Source organism: Asterias rubens, chromosome 2, assembly GCF_902459465.1.
Source record: "Asterias rubens chromosome 2, eAstRub1.3, whole genome shotgun sequence".
NCBI lineage: Eukaryota > Metazoa > Echinodermata > Asteroidea > Forcipulatida > Asteriidae > Asterias > Asterias rubens.
This window is the reverse complement of record NC_047063.1, coordinates 25,083,128-25,103,913: the sequence shown is the minus strand read 5'-3', so window position 1 is coordinate 25,103,913 and position 20,786 is coordinate 25,083,128. Positions and strand designations below refer to the sequence as shown.

General features: G+C 39.2%; 2 protein-coding genes across 2 annotated transcripts; one reads left to right on the top strand and one right to left on the bottom strand.

Moving 5' to 3' along the window:
• Window positions 1-438: 438 nt before the first annotated feature.
• LOC117306963 (ficolin-1-like) lies at window positions 439-4,665 on the bottom strand. Its single transcript, XM_033791565.1, has 4 exons — window positions 4,218-4,665; window positions 2,923-3,059; window positions 2,029-2,290; window positions 439-720 (listed from the first exon to the last, which is right to left on the bottom strand). Exons 1-4 carry the CDS (start codon window positions 4,555-4,557, stop codon window positions 476-478), a joined length of 984 nt encoding a protein of 327 aa, XP_033647456.1. The 5' UTR covers window positions 4,558-4,665; the 3' UTR covers window positions 439-475.
• Window positions 4,666-7,550: 2,885 nt separating this feature from the next.
• Window positions 7,551-18,430, top strand: LOC117307025 (F-box/LRR-repeat protein 18-like). The gene is made up of 10 exons (XM_033791659.1): window positions 7,551-7,773; window positions 8,566-9,388; window positions 10,473-10,617; window positions 11,972-12,146; window positions 12,362-12,410; window positions 13,632-13,792; window positions 14,202-14,450; window positions 15,366-15,464; window positions 17,037-17,156; window positions 18,168-18,430. Exons 1-10 carry the CDS (start codon window positions 7,553-7,555, stop codon window positions 18,358-18,360), a joined length of 2,235 nt encoding a protein of 744 aa, XP_033647550.1. The 5' UTR covers window positions 7,551-7,552; the 3' UTR covers window positions 18,361-18,430.
• Window positions 18,431-20,786: the final 2,356 nt, after the last annotated feature.

The following is a 20,786-nucleotide window of genomic DNA, read 5'->3' as shown; positions in this document are numbered from 1 at the left end:
CGAAAGTGAGTAAGATATTTTGTAAGGAGATGTTAATAGGCCTACTGTGTACCTTATTATAATGGCATCCACATTATTAAAGACACTGGACACTATTGGTAATTGTCAAAGACCAGTTTTCTCACTTGCTGTATCTCAACATATGCATACAATTAATAACGAACCTGTGAAAATTTGAGCTCAATCGGTCATCGAAGTTGCGAGATAATAATGAAAGAAAAAACACCATTGTTACACGACGTTGTGTGCTTTAAGATGTTTGATTTCGAGACCTCAAATTCTAAATCTGAGGTCTTGAAATCAAATTTGTGGAAATTTACTTCTTTCTCGAAAACTACATCACTTCAGAGATTTCTCACAATGTTTTATACTATCAACCTCTTCCCTTTATACTCAGAGTAACTCGTTACCAAATAAGGTTTTATAATAATACATATTTTGAGTAATTACCAATAGTGTCCACTGCCTTTAAGGACTAAACTTTCCTTCTAATTTTCATCTCAGTAGTTTTGAGTGAGCGGTAATTCGAAAAGCCATACCACCTAATTCCTTCCACATTGGCACTGGCCTCATTGAAGTATCTCCCGTTCAAATTGGAGTCGTAGCAGCTGGAGTACCACCAGGCTCCGTGGTTAACCTCGGCGCAGTTACCACGCCAGAAATCGTTGTCTCGGTCTTTGGTCGTAAATGCATTGTTATTATGATGTGCTAACGAGTCTCCTGAAAGATAACACACGTAGCCATAGTCATATACATGCAAAAGGGAATTGTTGGCAGGAGGTAATTTGAAGACCTTGACACTATTGGTAATTGCCAACGACCAGTCTTCTCACTTGGTGCATCTTAACATATACATGTATGCATATTAATAAACCTGCGAAAATTTGAGCTCAATCGGTCGTCGAAGTTGCGAAATAATAAATGAAAGAAAAAAAGACTCTTGTCACACGAAGTTGAGTGCTTTCAGCTGCTTGATTTCGAGACCTCAAATTCTAAATCTGAGGTCTCGAAATCAAATTCGTGGAAAATTACTTCTTTCTCGATAAATATGCGTTACTTCAGAGGGAGCCGTTTCTCACAATGTTTAATACTACCAACAGCTCCCCATTACTCGTTACCAAGCAAGGTTTTACTTTTATGCTGATAACTATTTTTAGTAATTACCAATAGTGTCCACTGCCTTTAAAACATGTACTCGTTTATTACATAACTTAGGTATCTCAGTAAAGTGTTGGTTTGGAAACCAGTTGATTGATTGGAATAGGGTAATTGGGAGAAGTGAAAAATTTATTTTTATTTTTAACCGCATTTAAAAATATGTTAGTATTTAAAATGTTCACAATTTTTAGCTTAACAATAATCACCACAAGCCGAAAACTGCTATCGAATCAGGATTGACAAGCAAATATTTTTTTATTTTACCATTTTCTCCTCTAAATTCTTACCTAATTGTTCCTCCAGAAGTATTTTAGGAAAAAGGTACACATTTTTTTAAATGACCTCATGATAACTTGATAAAGGAGTGGAAGCAAAATAAAAATAGTAGTTTAAAAAAAGTGAACTTGTTCCAGTGAAACATCTCTAACATGTAAATGGATCCACTGTTGTTATGCATGACAAGTGTTGGTTATTTCTTCTATTGTACGAACCACTGGCTTAATGAAATGATGTTGCTATTATGCAAAATATTAATGATTCTTTAATAGTCAGCACGAAGTTCTACGCATTGCTGTCTTCCGTGAACTTTTTACCAAAAGCAATAAATTATAAAAGCAATCAAAGTCTCCTATTGTGTATTATCAACTATTATATAGGGGCGACTTGTAGTTCGGCTCATGACAAGTCGATGGGAAACCAATGCGCTCAAGGATCGTTCCGAACCACTGCAACACTCAATCTTTTGACTTCTAAGTGCTTCTAGTCGCTCCAACTGTTTCGGACGTCGAACTTTTCACGCACTTTATTCAATAATTTGGTTCGGCGTGACTATGGAACGCCTGTCTGACACGGGGGGGGGGGAGGGGTTACCTGCGTTTCCTGAGAAACCGTCTACTATCAGCCTGTAATTGTCGCTCACATTGGCGATGTTGACCGAGTCATACACGGCATACCCAGTGACGTCGTCGAAGCCTGTGAGATCTACGCGGAGTTCGTACACGCCCTGAGCGGTCAGACGGTGCAAGTTGTCGTTACCAAGCCAAAACTCTCCCTCTAGACTCCCAAAGCCCCGGCTGTAGCTGGCAAAGTCCAAATAGAAATCTACACTGCCGTCCTGGCGCCGCTGGAAAACCTATCAAAGGAACGTGGTTTTTTTTATACGCGGTCTCCTTCAACTTGATAAAACTCCTTTATAATGTAAAGGCAGTGAACACTAAAATAATGTAGTTTTCGAGAAAGAAGTAATTTTCAACGAATTTGATTTCGAGACCTCAGATTTAGAATTTGAGGTCTCGAAATCAAGCATCTGGAAGCACACAACTTTTTGTCTTCTTTCTTTCATATTATCTCGCAACTTCGACGACCAATCAAGCTCAAATTTTCACAGGTTTGTTATTTTATGCATTATGCTGAGATACACCAAATGAAAAGACTGGTCTTAGACAATTACCAATAGTGTCGGACACTATTGGAATTGTCTAAGACTCACTTGGTGTGTATCAGCATCTGATTTGGAATGTCTTTTCATATTTTTAAAGGTTCCCGAAATCAATCATTTGAAAGCACACAACTTCGTGTGACAATGGTGTTTTTTTCTGCTATTGTTATCTCGCAACTTCGACGACCAATTGAGCTCAAATTTTCACAGATTTTTGTGAGCATATGGTGAGATAAACCAAGTGAGAAGACTGATCTTTGACAATACCAAAGGTGTCCAGTGTTTCAAAGATGAGTAGGCCCCTAATCTTATCCATGTTTTCTTACCGTCCATCCACCACCGTCTGTCTCCATATCACAATACACCTCGAAAGCTTCAGTAGAACCTAGAGTTTGAACCGTGTACACGCCACTGATCATCATTCCCCTCGCATGAACCTCGGAACAATCCTTTTGGAGGGTCACTGGGCAAGGGTGAATAAACCAAACTTGTTTTCTTTTCTTTTATACCGTAATTGTTATTACCTTATCTATATAATTTACTTTCTCCAAATCCTATGCAATGGAAGTTCATTGGTGTTACATAATAATAATACCGAAGTCTTCTAGCGCACGTAATATCTACCAACCAAGGTACTCAAGGCGCTGAGTATATACAAACTTTCAGAAAGATAGGTTATTGAAGTGATGAATTCTGAGATCCAGTATAGCACTTTAGGTTTTACAAGGTGCTACGGCGCATTAGCAGCCACAGCGAGGAACACCGGGGCTGACCCCTTCTCTTTTCGATAAGTGAACTGGATTCTTTTACACGCGTTACACAATACATGGGACCAACAGCTTTACGTCCCATCCGAAAGACGAAACAACGCTTGTTATTGTCTTGCTAAAGGACGCAAGTGTCACGGCTGGGGAATCGAACCCACACTCCTGATCAGAAACACAAGAATTTGAATTCGGTGCTCAAGTTAACCGCTCGGCCACGACATTTCCTTCTAAAAGTATTTTGCCCTCTCGAAATCATTGCACATCAGAGATTCGCAGTCAAATCAATCTTACGTTCGTGTTTCATGCAGATGACTGAGAAGGCAACTGACAAACTTCACCTCAAACCGGCCATTCGGCGGACTAATGAAAAGCTTACGTCAGTGCAAGTTTATCCAATAAAGTCATTGTATCCATTGAAATTATTGGCAACTGACAAACATCACCTCGAACCGGCCATAGACAATTAATGAAAAGCTTACGTCACTGCCAGTTCATTGTCCATTGAATTCATTGTATCCAATGAAATCATTGGGTATGTTAAACCAGTGCCTGTTTTAATATCAAATTAAGCATAAAGAGAGGTACCAGTCTGTCTTAAACTGCAACTAAAGAAACTCCTATGATCCCCCATATAACGACTATTATTTGTTACCAGATAGGGTCTAACTTGTTTTCAATCTATATAGACTTTGTGGCTTTCTCTTTTGTGTAGATAGTTGTCGATCTATAATATTCTTTAATTCTTTACAATTGATACAAAATTTCATTTGTGTCAAAAAAAAACGAATAGATAAGTTGAACGAATTGAAAGTGATCGAACGCGGTTATGATGACTGTAAAGAAATAAAACTTACTTCTACTATGAAGGAGTTCCACCAACATAGAAACAGATAATTGTAGCTCATCCACCTGTCGTCTTAAACCTTGTGCCTCAGAGGAGGCCGTTTCTTGATTTCTTAGTACTGTACGAAGTGTTTCCTGGACGGTCGTACAGTTGTAGCCGGTACCGGAGGAGTTCACGGGAGAGGAGCGACTACAAACAGGCGGATTGACTGTGATGTGTGGCCGGCACACACATCGTTCAGTCTCGCTTGTTGTGTAAGGTCCAATGCTATGCTGAGTTTGGGATCTTGCTTTCGTAGCAAACAAGGCTATGAAAACCAAGAGGGCAATTTTCATACATGCTGGTTGCATTTTAACGCAAACTGATAACCAATAATGCTATTTAGCAGGCAATCTCGTACTTTCAGTACAAACAAGACGACTTTAATTTGAACTTTTATTGTGGCGTACTAACAAAACTGTTTGGCCCACAGTGCAAAAACCTATTTTATTTGCACACAAATATTTTGTTTCTTTGTTAAACATTGGACCAAAACCTACCCCAACAAAGGTTGTTTTTCGATCTATTCATTGCCGTATACAGCATTGTCATTCTATGTATGAGGAAGTATATTGCATTACACTTTGTACACACGGTAAGGTAGCATCTGTTTAATAATGTTTAAACACTGTATGCTGAACTTATAAATGTATTCGTTTTTTAACTATACTTTTAATAAAACCTAAACCGAAATGTTTGTTTCATGTAAAAACTCGTAAGTTGTGAAAACTCGTAAGTTGTGGCCGAAGGAGGATCGTCTCGTTAGTTGGAGAAGTTGCTCACAGGCGACGTGTGATAACTTACTATGAGAGCATCTTGCTCGGACGGCAGCAAGGTTTTGGTTTTGTGTAGAACATTACCTGACTGCACGACGTCTTCAGAAAAATCAGCACAGCCTCAAGTCTCAAATGTTCATCATTTTGATACAGTGAAATGAATCACTGAAATATTTTGAGTAGCCCCGCCCCCCCCCCTTACAGGTAGTTAAAAACTAGCCCCTGTTCGAGGCATTATTTGTTACAAGAGCAGGCCAACGATTGTTTAGTTTTTGGTTTTCTTCATAATAGGCCTACCTTTGTGTGATAATATTTCTGAGCATTATTAACCAGGGCACATACATTTCAGTTAACATGTCAATCTTTTTGGGATCACAATGTGACGGCGGATATGCTTAGGGACCTCACGCACGAGAACGGGACTTAATGAAGTTAGTATACCCGCACTCCGGCCCTTCGATCTCCGTCGGGAAAACGGCGCACAGCTATCCGCAAAATGTTATTACATTATTATGTGCCTATACGTACGTGTCCCTCCCTCCGCGCCTGCCTCAAATTTAAACTGTTTTTTTTTTAGGCACTGGAAACTCAATGACCACTGATTCTCTCTGCCAGCTAGGGAAGCACCAAATTGGGCAGACCGACATTTTGAGTCTTGAAAGAACAACGTACGTGGCCTCCTGGAAATTCAAAGGTAGCGGGAATTTCGTTTGTCAACATTACATGCGTGATCTATTTCGGGAAGCCTCTTCCTGCGAATCAGCATGACCAATAAGGGCATTTCTCATGTCAGTATGCAGATGAGCGAAACAAATCAAAATCGTTGCCAACGCTTGACCGATGGCGTGACCAATGTTGGATTTCTTTCCACTGACCATTTATTAAAAATTAAAAATCTTAAGTATTGGTCTTACGGGATGGGGTGGGATTGGATGGGGCAGGGGCCCTAAACTTGTAGCTCAAGTATTATGTGGTTGCCAAAGCAGCCCTTGTGTAGGGTAGTGGTGGACACTTCATCTTAAGTAGTGTCTTGCCCGGAGGTGGGATTGGGTGGGATGGGTTGGGGGGAGGGGTGTGCCCCCTATATAGCTATTGGAAGCCGTTGGACACTTTCGGAACAGAAAAAAAAAAGTTCACAGATTTACAAATAACTTACAGGGTTTACAGAAGGTAATGGTGAAAGACTTCTCTTGAAATATTATTCCATGAAATGCTTTACTTTTGAGAAAACAATAACAACAATTATCAATTCTCGACATCAAAAATTACGGATTTATTAACACCATGTCATGACACGGCGAAACGTGCGGAAACAATGGGTTTACCCGTTATTTTCTCCCGACTCCGATGACCGATTGAGTCTAAGTTGTTTTGCGATTGCTTTGCAAAAGACATAGGCCTATCCTTCTACTAACTGTTTGAGCATTCTGAGCCTAAACACCTGACGTCACGCTTCGAGGCTCGTGAATAATACGCGCGCCACTGCCTCGAGACCGGTGTCAGATAATAATACTGTCCGCTCCGGACACTTTAATTAGCTCTTGTCAGGCCCGGGAGTGAGCACCGCGGGGTCGACCAAGGCCGTCGGATGGGTGGCGCACGGGGGACATGTCCCTGCCCCCCCCCACACCCACTTTTTTAGACTGGGGGTGGGGACACAGTATATCAGATGTCCCCCCACCTTTTGATTGACTGTTTCATTAGAAATATGGAGTAAAATGTAAATGAATAACACGCAAGTGCTTAATAAAGTCTTAAAGAGCCACGTAAGTAAACGATTTACGTGGGCTTCGTGAATACGGCCCCTAACTAAACGATAATAAAATCCACAACTAAGACACAACTATGAACAGCCTTGAGGGTAAAAGGTAGACCTACATTGCTTTAAAATGAAATTACAAGGGAAGACAAATAAAGAGTGATAAGAGTAATAAACGAAATCTTTCGATAGAGCCTCAGCAATGAGCTTTTTTTCTCTGGCCAATCCGCTGCGCGTAAAAACAAAAACACCTTGAAGCGTTTCATGCTAGCTTATGGTTTATTCAGTATTATGAGTGATAAATTAAAATTTCAAATGTAATATTAATGTAATATCTTACAATAGGGCCCTCGCGTTGACATTCTTCCTTGGCCAATCTGCCGTGCGTAAAAAAAGACCATCTTTAAGCGTTTTTTTTTTTGCTGAATGACGTCAGTGCAAAAGGTTAATGCAAAATTTCAACTTTGAAATTAAAAGATCATGAAAGAATGAATGCATAAAAAAAATATTCATGCCGTTTAATATCACCCCCTTTTACTCGCCTCCTGGTTAAACAAAAATTAGTGAGCAAGTGTACACAGAAATTAAATGTAAAAGAAATGGTATGGGGTACAAATAATGTAAGGTTTTTAAAGACTGCCCCCTCACTTTTCAGTAGCGATCGACGCCCTTGGGAACGACAAAGGGAAGCTATTAATCGAACGCACCAACGAACATCACTGAAACTTCTCGAAAACTTTATAGTGGTCGCTTGAGGGCGCTTCAATAAAGATGGCAGCCCCCAAGACACCACCCAGACAGAAAGTCACAGAAGGTTCCTTTTCTGTTAGCCATTCACTTGCAGAAGTCAAAACACAAAGATGTTTATTAGAAATGCTTCCCACGGAGTTGCTCATGAGCATCATGGGTTATCTTTCAACTTTAGATCTGCTGGCATTGAGAGAAGTAGATCGAATATTTTGTGAAGTAATTGATGGTTCCACTTTGTTTAGGTAACGTTGTTGTTTTGGTGTGTTTTCTTAATCTTAGCTTAGTTAGCAGCACCAGTGTTAACTCATACTTGTTACAGTGTTACTATAATGAATAGGGCCTAGTGTAGATTTCCACTACTCTAGATTCAAATACTGCCAGATATTATGGTTAGCAAACACTGATTCAAACAATAATTTTATTTATTTATTTATTTGATTCTAGAATTATCACAGCTCTACAGCCTACACATCTCAATTCTGTTTACAATTTCACTTCAGCCATCTTGATTATGCCCCAGCATGCAACTCGCTCGCACTTGAATAAGCAGTTGGTGCAGCCTGTGTACGCTGTAGCAATACCCTCACATCATGTCACATCATTAAAAATTGGATAACTTTCCGTATGGCGCCACCACTTTTTCACTCATTTTTACAAAAAGGGATTTATCATTGAGGTAAATAAGATACTATATTATTTCATATCGGATGAAAAAGTGGTGGCGACATACGGAAACTTTTCCTAAAAATTTATGAGCAGCAAAGCACATACCTAATTGGGTGTTTGATTCTGATAAAACCCAAGTTTCACTTTTGTGTGCAATCCAATTAAAATCTGACAAAAGTAATATAGTAATTAGTAAAAAATTAGCTAGTGCTCATTCATGCAGAACAGCTGAGGATTGATTTGGTAAGTATTTAAAAGCTAGGACCTTGGTCCACTGATACTTCGTGCCAGATTTTTGTAAACTTATAAAAAAAATCCATTTGGGATACATTTTTCTAAATTATCCTTTTTTTTTAAACACCCTGTAGATCAATAGACCTGCATCAGAGTTATCGAGTAACACCTCACACCCTATGGGAGCTGGGACGCCTCAACAAAATCTCCTCAATCCGATCTTTCAACATTTCCAACTGCTACTGGCTGACGGCAAGCCAGCTCAGTACATGTATACTAAATCCTAAAATGACCAACTTGAAACATCTGGACATCAGAGGCTCAAACGTTCCTATGAGAACTTTGGATAGGATCTTATCAAGTGCTCAGACTCTCAAAAGTCTCTCGTATAATCACTCAGCTCCATTTGGCGAGGTGGCGTCAAAGACATTGTCCCAACTCGTAGAGCTTAACATGGTCATCTCGCACCGCTGCGACTTTACTTTCCTCAATCATTGTGAGAGCCTTAGAGTCTTCACTCTTGACTTAAAGCATCAACTAGGAACACAAAACTCAGCTTTCAGTTACAGATATATCCCACCAATTCTACTTGAACTGCCTTTGTCATGTTTGTTAAGATTACACCACATCGATTTTCTAGGAGAAGCTCAGAAACCCTTCCGAAGCTACCGTGCCTATGGCCTTAGGTTTCCAAGAGGGGTGATGAAAGCTCTGCGCACTGTGTCGTCTTCTTTGACGGCGTGTCTGGGTGATTCAGAGGAGCTTGATTTATCCAAGATCCTCTCGCTGGAGTCAGCCAGCTCAGACGAATTCCCTATTTCTTCAAGATTTAGTTCTTTACGTCATCTCAATGTGTCTGGGACATCATTCACAAAAACAGAACTGTGTTCCGCAGGGGAAAATTTACCTCGGTTAAAAAGTCTTAACATCAGAGGATGCAAGAATGTTCTCTTGACGGTAAGCCTTTTAGGCATATGCCTCATTTGGATTTTATATCTTTTTGAGACTGTCGCAGAAAACAGGTATGTTTTTTTATTTTAAACAAAGTTAAATGCCAGCCCCTTATAAACAGGCTAATAATGATAATATTATTCTTATACATTTCTTCATTGTGTCTTCAAAGTTCTTTCAAACGGTCAGTCATTTTCAGCTCCAATTCTATCCTCTTACCAGTTTTCACGGTATTATGCCTTTTTCTTTGAATTGGGAAACAAATAATGATGCTATATATCAACTGATGCCCTTATTATCTTCATTTGTTAAAATGAAGTATGCAAACATATATTAAAACTTGATGGACATTGAAATGTTCACACCACACACCGATCTTCAATGACTTCAACTGGCCCCATTTGTTTTGAGTTTTCCCTGTTTTCACGGCAAACGAGAAAGTATGGTTTCCCGGTGAAGCCATACATGGAAGAAACATCTGCAGTGACTACAAGTGTTCTTTGAGACTCTGTGTATGACTCTATAGCCAGCAGTTGTCTTCATCTTATTCAAAATATTTTTGTATTAAATTTTTAAAATTACCATGGTAACTTGCAAAAAATAAAACAAATTAAATTAATAATAAAAAGTGTGAATAATTACTGGCTTTCAAATCTGATTTTTTAAATTTTTATTTATTTATTTATTTATTTATAATAAAGCGTATAAATAAACAGTGATAATTGAATCAACAAGCTGATGTTTAAATTTTAATATTAATAATAATATTGATATGAGGGTTAAAAAATAAATATAAAAATGTAAAAAGTTGCGCAAATCTGACAGCAGAAATGAAGACGGAAATATTTCTCTGAAGGAACTGGTATGAATTTTATTGTCATACAGCTTTCAGTCTGCTTTTGATGCTTTTGAATCTGATCGATCAATGCAGAAGACTGATTGATGGATAGCAAAAAAACCTGATCAATCGATGTAAGACTGATTATGGTATGTCTGCAAGAATGTATGCTCCCTTGGCGTTCCATTAGTAATAACCACTGACACTACTCATAAACTTTGTTTCTAAGTCATCGTTGGCACTTATTTCCAGGAGGGAGACAGGAATTTGGATCTTTCATTCCTAGAGGTCTTGGTGGAAGCCAAGTCGCCCTTAGAGCATCTTAACATCAGTCGGCTTCATCTTCATCATCCAGATGATGACAACCGTCTTACACAACTTCTTGGCCAGTTTCATGGTGTGTAAACTTACCTTACATCGTTGTATAATATGGGTAAAACCAAATTGAACATTATGTATCCCCATGCAAATTCTATTGAATCATTTTATGAGTGAGTTTGAGTGAGTATGGCACTGCACATGTACATGTACATTGCTGGTCAATCAGGGGTCGACTACATGTGCCCACTCGAACTTGCTCATAATTGGTTGAGTGGCAAAAGTTACCATAGTTACCAGATAATGTACGAGTGTGTGGGATGATGAGCAGTCTTAATTATGAACAAGCTGCCACCGAAAAGAAAGCTGGACATTGTGTTGGGAGGCAGAGCTTAAAGGCAGTGGACACTTTTGGTAATTACTCAAAATATTTATTAGCATTGCGCCTTGAACACCCAGCAGGGTGGATACGTGCGCATTACAAGTCTTATTATTATGTTATTATTATTATAGCATAAAACCTTAATGGTAACAGGTAATGAGAAGAGGTTGGTAGTATACAAATATTGACTGCTTCGAGTGCTATGGTTACAACTCCCGAGGTGATCCCCGGAGCGTTCTATTTTCCCGAGGCGAAGCGGAGAACGCTACTGGGATCACCGAGGGAGTCATAGTTTTAACCATTGCACGAGTAAAAGCAGTCAATATTTGTTTTATAACACCCCAAACATTTCTAAATACTGTACTATTATTATTAAGTTACAGACCTGAATGCTACAATCCACGGACGACGCGAATACAGATTGCAAAAACTTTTACTGTGCTGCATGTAGTGTCGTGCAATCCGAAATGGTTACAGACTATTAATGTATCATCCTCGTACACGCAACGGACGCCTGGGTACTGCACGCCGTGTGCTAGTCTTCGGACTAGCGCACGGCAAACCGACGCACTATCACACGGCCGTTCGTCTAGCAAAACTAAGACATGTCATGTGACGCGCTCTAAACCAATGAGCAGGCAGAATACTTGTAAGGGGTGTTATAATATAAAACATTGTGAGAAACGGCTCCGTCTGAAGTGGAATAGTTTTCGAGAAAGAAGTAATTTTCCATGAATTTGATTCGAGACCTCAGATTTAGAATTTTAGGTCTCGAAATCAAGCATCTAAAAGCACACAACTTCGTGTGATAAGGGTGTTTCTTTTCTTTCATTATTATCTCGCAACTACGATACCTATTGAGCTCAAATTTTCACAGGTCTGTTACTTTATGCGTATGTTGAGATACATCAAGTGAGAAGACTGGTCTTTGACAATTACCAATAGTGTCCATTGTCTTTAATAGAAGGGACAATTCATGGTCATTGGTATACTATCAATTGAATTTATTTTCCTTTTTTTAAAAGTGAGTGTGTTTTGAATGTTTCCTTAGGTCTCAAGTCCCTTTCGTTGCCGCTCTGTTGTCTGGCTGACAAAACCACATCAGAGCCACTGTGGATGAAACCATCACATAGAATCCAAACCTATAATACGAGGAGCCATCGAGATACCCAAGGTAGCACCAGCAGGCGACAACGCCTTGGCATCAGGGTCAACGAGCATGGCAGGTCAAAATCAGATTCTATGCTTCTTTGAAAAGATTTCATCTAGAAGACAAAGTATAGAGTTGGTAATGGGGGAAAACATTAAAAGTGTAAATCTAAAACCTCTTTGATTTCAACATTTTGAAGAGAATTTTTTTCATCACCAGAAAATCTCTGAGAATTGCATTTTTTATAATGAACTTGTAAAATGACCCACATTTTTGTATTTTTGCTTTCAGATGCGAAAGTTGTATGAATGAAACGACCTCCCCTGTTGACACAAAAGAGGTACATTAATTCTAACCTAATGGTCACTGAAAATTGTGCACAAAAAGTACAGCATTTTTTGGGCTGAAAAGGAAAGCATTGTCAAGCGTAAATTAAAGCTTTACAATCTTGTCATGGAACTTGAACCTTGTAATTTTTGTATTTCCTGTTACCAGAGGGTGGTCATCTTGCAGTGGTCACTACAAAGCATTATACATTTTAAGTGGTATGAGTATAACAGAGACTTTAACCCTACCAAGGTTCCATTCATTGTATTAAAATCTATGTGGATGATATTGAATGGTCATACAGTAGGAGGGTTGATTGTGTACTGTGTAGACGCAACAACCACACCATATCATACTGCAGGCTGGCACAGTGCATCTATCAATCAAACAACAGTGGATGATATTGAATGGTCATACAGTAGGAGGGTTGACTGTGTACTGTGTAGATGCAACAACCACACCATATCATACTGCAGGCTGGCACAGTGCATCTATCAATCAAACTACAGTGGATGATATTGAATGGTCAGTCAGTAGGAGGGTTGACTGTGTACTGTGTAGATGCAACAACCACACCATATCATACTGGAGGCTGACACAGTGCATCTATCAATCAAACAACAGTGGATGATATTGAATGGTCATACAGTAGGAGGATTGACTGTGTACTGTGTAGATGCAACAACCACACCATATCATATTGCAGGCTGGCACAGTGCATCTATCAATCAAACAACAGTGGATGATATTGAATGGTCAGTCAGTAGGAGGGTTGACTGTGTACTGTGTAGATGCAACAACCACACCATATCATACTGCAGGCTGACACAGTGCATCTATCAATCAACACCACAGTGGATGATATTGAATGGTCAGTCAGTAGGAGGGTTGATTGTGTACTGTGTAGACGCAACAACCACACCATATACTGCAAGCTGGCACAGTACATCTATCAATCAACACCACAGTGGATGATATTGAATGGTCAGTCAGTAGGAGGGTTGACTGTGTACTGTGTAGTATTCACACATGATATGTTGCAGGTTGGCTTAGTTTCATTCAAAACCACAGTGGATGATATGAAACGGTCAGACAGTAGGAGGGTTGACTATGCACTGTTTAGGTGCATTCACCGCATGATATAAAATAGCCTTTAGAAATGATAAAGCAGGTGTGAAGTCATTCCTTACAGTTGCACACCAAACATTTTCTTCTGATTTTCTTTTGAATGTAGGTTGACTTCAAGGGATGCATTTACTGCGGCAGTCACTTAGCTAGGGTTGTCAATGGCGCCAGGCAGTTACAGTCACTTGAGCTTGTAGGGGTGGCCTTCAAATCTGTCTTGAAAACAGAGCTACACAAATCCAGTTCCGCACCGAAGCAGGCAAATCACTGGTGAGAATGTGTTACAGGCATGATTTTGCAAGTCTCGTGTTTTTACTTCAGGCATAGAGCAACGTCCTTGCTCTATGCTTCAGGGAACCTTAAAGAATGAGTTTGTTCCTCCGATGAGACGTAAAGCCATTGGTCCTGTGTGTTGTGTAATGCACAAAAAAGAAACCAGTGCGAAAAGAGAACTGGTTCGCCCAAGTGTTTCGGGTCTGATTGGCTGTATTTTAAAACAACAGAGTTTCTGTTTATAAAAGCAGCTACACATTAGTTTAAAACAGGGTTAAAGCAGTAGCATGACCATAAACTAAGCATAGTTATAAAAATAAAATATCTTATAAAAAGGTTCAATTTTTTTTAAATGCTGTATAATGATTAAACTCTGACCTCTTAACTTTTGATCACTCTTCTCCAGTGGCCCTTCATCATTCTCATCGGTGTCTGAAGATGCTTTCCTGTGCATCTCCCGTTGGACCCAGCTCCACTCCTTGGTCTTAGCCGGTATACCAACATTTCTCCACGGTCACAGCCTCGTGGAAATCCTGAAGAACTGTAAACAGCTCCGCAGTCTAACCCTGGCCAATCTGGGACCTTCTGCTAAGTGTCAGTATCTGAAGGGTCTAGTGGAGGCATTGAAGTATGCAGACCGCCTTGAAGACCTGAGGTAAGACTTAAAGGCACTGGACACCTTTGTTAATTGTCAAAGACCAGTACTCTCACTTGGTGTATCTCAACATTTGCATCAAATAACTAAACCTGTGAAAATTTTGACTCAATTGGTCATCAAAGTTGCAAGAGAATAATGAAAGTAAAAACACCCTTGTAACACAGGTTATGTGCTTTCAGATGCTATGATTTCAAGACCTCAGCTGAGATCTCTTATACAATTTAAATATTATAGTAAGGGAGCTGTTTCTCACAATGTTTTATACTTTCAACAGCTCTCAATTGCTCATTACCAAGTTAGTTTTTATGCTAACAATTGTTTTGAATAATTACCAGTAGTGTCCGTCCCAGTGCCTTTAAAAGCAGTGGACACTATTGGTAATTACTCTTTGTATCTTATTTTATTTGTTGCATTTTCTTGTGGTGTGATATATTGTTGATTGACTCGTATTGGTGTAGCTCATTGTTGTGTTGTTGATTTATCTCAATGTTCGTATTTTATTTGTCTTATTTCACAACGTAATCTTGCTGTATTTTGCTTATCTCTTCTTATTTTGTAATAGTGTAAACAAAATTTGATATAGCATTTTGAGATTTTTTTATTTAAGACGCTTTATCAAAAATAAATTAGTATTATTTTAAGTGTCTTACTTGAAACACTATTGACTTAACAAGAAACACCAGAGCTTGAGTCCGCTGTTCTTATCCGCTCTTATTAGCAACAACGTAGTTTGGCTCAAGTAATGTCAATTAGTAGAACTTGAAGTAGGACTTTAAAAGCACTTAGCAGGCAGTGCTTCTCAAAACATCAGTGTAGGTTTAAAACCAAAAAACCTTTGCTCTTCGTTCCCTTATGAAATCATTACATCATCAATTAATAAAAAAACCTAATTGTCTTGTTTTATCTTCTCAGATTGGAGCAGAGGAATATTGATCGGATGCACTCCTTATTTGAAGCCCTTCATCAGTGTCACTCCCTCACAAGACTGTGTGTCATCTCTACAAACAGCGAGTAAGATCTTAAGTTAAGAGTAGGATTGAATGAAGGGCAGACGAGTAATCTTAATGGTATGAAACACCACAATACGTAGCCTTGTCCGAGGTGCTTTACGCAAGCACCGGCCCGCTCTGAGTTCACCAGGTAGCGTTGGACGACAAACTATATAGATACATGTACTGGCATGGTATGATATACATGTACAGTACGTGATACCGTGGGGTCGAAGCACGGTTTTTCAACCTCAAACAACGAAGCCTAGTTCGGCTTCGCCGTCTGAGGTTGTATTCATACCGTGCCAGTACATTTGTCTATGCAATTCATCGTCCAACGCTACCTGGTGAAGTCAGAGCGGGCTGGTGCTTGCGTAAAGAGCCTTGGGCAAGGCTACACAATACGAAGAAGAAAAGTTATGAACCTTGTCTTTATAAGGCCTTGACATGGTCATAATCATAATCATAATATAGTCTATATGTATCTACCAAGGCAATTGAACACACAGAAATGTTTGAAGAAAGGTTTTAAAGACAGGTTATCAGTTTCTGCCTAGCATATAGTTTGCAGAGGAAAGACTTTACTTAAAGGGCGGCTACAGGATGCTCTGAAATATACAGTTATTACATTTTTCTAATAGATGGAGTCCATAGGAAACAGAAAAAAAATATAACGAGTCTCTTACCTCACGTTAAAACATGGTAAAAAAGTGTTTTTTTCCAAAACACTCCAAGCCAAAATTCAGAAAAATGCGAGGTTAAACAAACCCGCGCGACATAGGACTTGTGAAGTCATCGGTGGCTATTTGATATGGAAAATAATGCCCTCAATTGGCCAAAGCTGGAGAACTATGCACAAACCCTATTGGGAAATTGCGCCAATGACTTCAAGGGGTCATTGCATATCATTATCATAGATAATAGAAAAAGCGGCGCGGAGAGGTGCATCTTTGACTTAGTTATTTATTACTAAATGCAAATTATTAAATGGTTATAAACCAGTTTCTACAATCCTATTTGGCCCAAAAAAGGTAATACATGTAGTTAAAATATTGAGATTATCCTGAAGCCCCTGTTTAAGAGATTTTTTTGAACTAGTGACGGAAGGGAACAAAACAAATATGAATCGGCATGGCAAGCGTGCATTCAAACATTTATGAATCGGCATGGCAAGCGTGCATTCAAACATTTATGAATCGGCATGGCAAGCGTGCATTCAAACATTTATGAATCGGCATGGCAAGCGTGCATTCAAACATTTATGAATCGGCATGGCAAGCGTGCATTCAAACATTTATGAATCGGCATGGCAAGCGTGCATTCAAACATTTATGAATCGGCATGGCAAGCGTGCATTCAAACATTTATGAATCGGCATGGCAAGCGTGCATTCAAACATTTATGAATCGGCATGGCAAGCGTGCATTCAAACATTTATGAATCGGCATGGCAAGCGTGCATTCAAACATTTTTGGGACGTGAGGCTTCTTCATTTGTTGCAAAGGAGCAAAATCTTTACTTGTAATATTTGTGTATATAATAGATGTAATATTAAGATAGAATAATTTTAGTTGTAATCATTATTTTTATCCAGAGTGGACGCACAGGACGTTTTGATGGTTTTCAATCATTGTCGGAAACTCATCCTTTTTTGTCTGATGTCCTCAGTGCCAGTCCAAGTCTGCAAGGATCTCTCAAAGGAAATCTATGCTCAGTAAGTCAGTTGCTATTCATGAGAAAATACTTGTTTGCTTAGCAAATTAAAGCAGAAAATCACCTACAGTACGAGTAGTATACTTTGCATGATTATTTGGTGGTAACCCAATTTAGCAAGGGCTTTCTTTGCTTAGCATCGTCTAACAGCGTGGTGGTAACCCAATTTAGCAAGGGCTTTCTATGCTTAGCATCATCTAACAGCGTGGTGGTAACCCAATTTAGCAAGGGCTTTCTATGCTTAGCATCGTCTAACAGCGTGGTGGTAACCCAATTTAGCAAGGGCTTTCTATGCTTAGCATAGTCTAACAGCGTGACGTTTGTTTGGTGGTAACCCAATTTAGCAAGGGCTTTCTATGCTTAGCATCGTCTAACAGCATGACGTTTGTTTGGTTCTACCCTTACATCGGTGTGTGTTAGCACTGTATACTCGGTACTTTCCCGAGTAAATTTAATGTCTTAAATCAATGCGGTACCCGCTGCTAAAATGTAGAATTCAAACTGCCTCTAACTATCGGACAATCTTGTATGTCTAGTTTGTAAGACATCTGATCTAGATTGGCAAAGGTCGTGGGGGTCGAAGTCCCACTTGAGTAATGGGAAACGGGTAAAAACAAATGATGCTTTTTTTTTATTTATCCCCGATGCAAATTTTACACCTCTTATATGGAGCTTTTAAAAAGGCAATCAATGTGTGGTGAAGAGGTTTTCAACTAGTGGTTTAAACCCACCGAGGCCTGGTTCTTGATAATTTAACGAGACGAAGTAAATTATTAAGAACCAGGCCTCGGCGGGTTTAAACAACTAGTTGAAAACCGATTCATCACGTATTTTGGTTAACCATTTTAAATTGTCTGTTTTTGTACATTTTTAATATTTGTACGTTTAACTTTTTTTAATGATTGAAAAGTACAACTCAATTCAGCCTCCTTAATGCTCTGAAGCTTTTATTCCTGAAACAAACCAATCAAAAAACGTGTGCTCACACCACTATTCTTATTGTACTCTTTAGATACAGTTTAAGTCGTCCGGCTCTCTGTGTTGCTTTTGGTCAAAATCCCCAATTCGAGGACAAGCTGCTAGAATTTGCAAAGAGAATACAAAGGGTCCACCTAAAGGAGTTTGTGTTTTACGAGAGCAGAGTTGCTACAACTCCACCTTCCTGGCCTGAATTGGAGAAGATGATTCGAGAGCAGAGTTGCTAAAACTCCACCTTCCTGGCCTGAATTGGAGAAGATGATTCGAGAGCAGAGTTGCTAAAACTCCACCTTCCTGGCCTGAATTGGAGAAGATGATTCGAGAGCAGAGTTGCTAAAACTCCACCTTCCTGGCCTGAATTGGAGAAGATGATTCGAGAGCAGAGTTGCTACAACTCCACCTTCCTGGCCTGAATTGGAGAAGATGATTCGAGAGCAGAGTTGCTAAAACTCCACCTTCCTGGCCTGAATTGGAGGAGATGATTCGAGAGCAGAGTAGCTACAACTCCACCTTCCTGGCCTGAATTGGAGAAGATGATTCGAGAGCAGAGTTGCTAAAACTCCACCTTCCTGGCCTGAATTGGAGAAGATGATTCGAGAGCAGAGTTGCTACAACTCCACCTTCCTGGCCTGAATTGGAGGAGATGATTCGAGAGCAGAGTGGCTACAACTCCACCTTCCTGGCCTGAATTGGAGAAGATGATTCGAGACGAAGAAGCAGAGTCACAATCAAGATGATCAAGACTGATCCGAGTAAAACTTCATAAAAGCTCTTCAGCAGAAAATACTGCAAAACAAGATTCTTTGCTAAGCAAAAATTGAGTTCAGCACCAGTCGCAACAATGGAATGTTGGTTGGAAATCTGTTTTTGCTGAAAAAGATTTTTTATTTATTTTTTATTTATTTATTTATTGACATCAAACAGCGGAAAGCCGCCACTTACAGGAATCGTTAAAAACTATGTATAAATATAAATATAAATATGAATATAAATATAACAATATATAACAGTAAATTACACAATATTGATAAAAACATTATTATAAGTAGACAAAAATAGAACACCGAAACCCACATCAAACAGACCAGGGAACACCAACAAGTACACAAACACACATCAGACATTAAAACAGACACATGTAGTAAGAATACACAAACAGAACAACACACGAACCCCAATTAAGTACACACAAAAAACAAAAAACAAAAAAAAAACACAAACACCAACAATAACTTAAACACAAACACACCAACAAACACCCCACCGAACAAACAAACAAACAAACAAACAGACAGACAACTTAAACAAAATTAATTTAGAAATAAACTGACCAAAATGTTAAAAGGGAGACCTGTGCTTAGCAGGTTTTTGTGTTTTGCTCTTCCTCCCACCGATTTCTGCGCTTGCTATGGCCATTCTCCACTTACTGTTCACAAGCTCTGAATTCCTGTGCTAGTTGTGTGCGAGTGAATGCCTAGTAATGCCTAGTAATGTGGAGTACACACACTTTTGCAGACAGAGTTGTGCTTGGGACTTCTTTTATTCTCTTTTCTAATGAATAACAACAGTGTAGGGACCAAGTTTAACCAAGAAAAACATTGAAGGATCCTTGGTTCCATTGTGTTAAAGCCCCCACAACTCTGGGTCTGCCTATACCCGTGGCTAACCTGCGAGATACGCATTGAATTCCCTGCTCCCGTTAGCACCAATTGTTTGTTGCTTACGCTAAGGGGGAGCAGGGGGAGGATTTCACAAAGAGTTAAGACTAGTCTTATTTCGAGTTAGGACGCATTACTCGTCCTAACTTAGGACTAGCCATACGTTTTGTACATCTCTTAGGACAAGTCCTAACTTTTTGTGAAATCGACCCCGGGACACTTATCAGTCAGATGTCTTTTCTTAGCTTTTTGGGGCCATCATCTTAAAAGCAGGTATTTGAGCAAACAAATTTTGACAGGAATTCTCATTAAACTTGTTTTTAATGTGTTTGTTAAATCATTTAAATGGAATTAAGATATTTGTACATCTCTTAATTTTCGTTATTATCTATCTAACAATTAGGCCCCAACTGCAAGGTTTTGGAAAACTAGAAACACTTTATACTGAGTACTAAAAACAATACTGAGTAAACAGTGCTAACCCACATTGGTGTAAGGGTAAAACCAAATAAATATTTTATTATCTTGATGCAACTTATCATCTATTAAATCAATGCGGTACTGCTGCTGCATGTATTTAGGATTCAAACTGCCTCTAGCTACCAGGCAACCTCGGTAGTCTAGTTGGTATGACACTGCTCTAGAATTGCAATGGTCGTGGGTTCAAATCCCACCCCAGTAATATGCCTGGTTTTTTTCACAGAACTCTGGAAAGTACAGACTTTATACAGTGTTAATACACATCGATGTAAGGGTAAAACCAAAACTTAATTTCTTTATCCAGATGCAAATTAAACATCTATTCAATGGGTGTAAAGTGTACTTCTAGGTAAAAGAATATTATTTATCTTTTATCCAACACCAATGCACTCGGGAAACAAAATCCAAAAAAGAAAACAAAATCCACAGGTATATCTATCGGAGGGGTTTGTAGAAGCCTTTGGCCATTTGTGTCTACTATTAGGGTATCCAGGCTACATGTACTGTTCAATTAT

What these genes read in the sequence shown, in the direction of transcription:
- LOC117306963 (XM_033791565.1), bottom strand. Translation starts at nt 4,557, where the DNA reads ATGCAACCAGCATGTATGAAAATTGCCCTCTTGGTTTTCATAGCCTTG. An exon ending in GGAACTCCTTCATAGTAGAA is followed by an intron (nt 3,060 to 4,217) that starts GTAAGTTTTATT and finishes ACCCTTGCCCAG; the next exon opens with TGACCCTCCAAAAGGATTGT. An exon ending in CAGACGGTGGTGGATGGACG is followed by an intron (nt 2,291 to 2,922) that starts GTAAGAAAACAT and finishes TTCCTTTGATAG; the next exon opens with GTTTTCCAGCGGCGCCAGGA.
- LOC117307025 (XM_033791659.1), top strand. Translation starts at nt 7,553, where the DNA reads ATGGCAGCCCCCAAGACACCACCCAGACAGAAAGTCACAGAAGGTTCC. An exon ending in ACTTCTTGGCCAGTTTCATG is followed by an intron (nt 10,618 to 11,971) that starts GTGTGTAAACTT and finishes ATGTTTCCTTAG; the next exon opens with GTCTCAAGTCCCTTTCGTTG. An exon ending in AGGGTCAACGAGCATGGCAG is followed by an intron (nt 12,147 to 12,361) that starts GTCAAAATCAGA and finishes TTTTGCTTTCAG; the next exon opens with ATGCGAAAGTTGTATGAATG.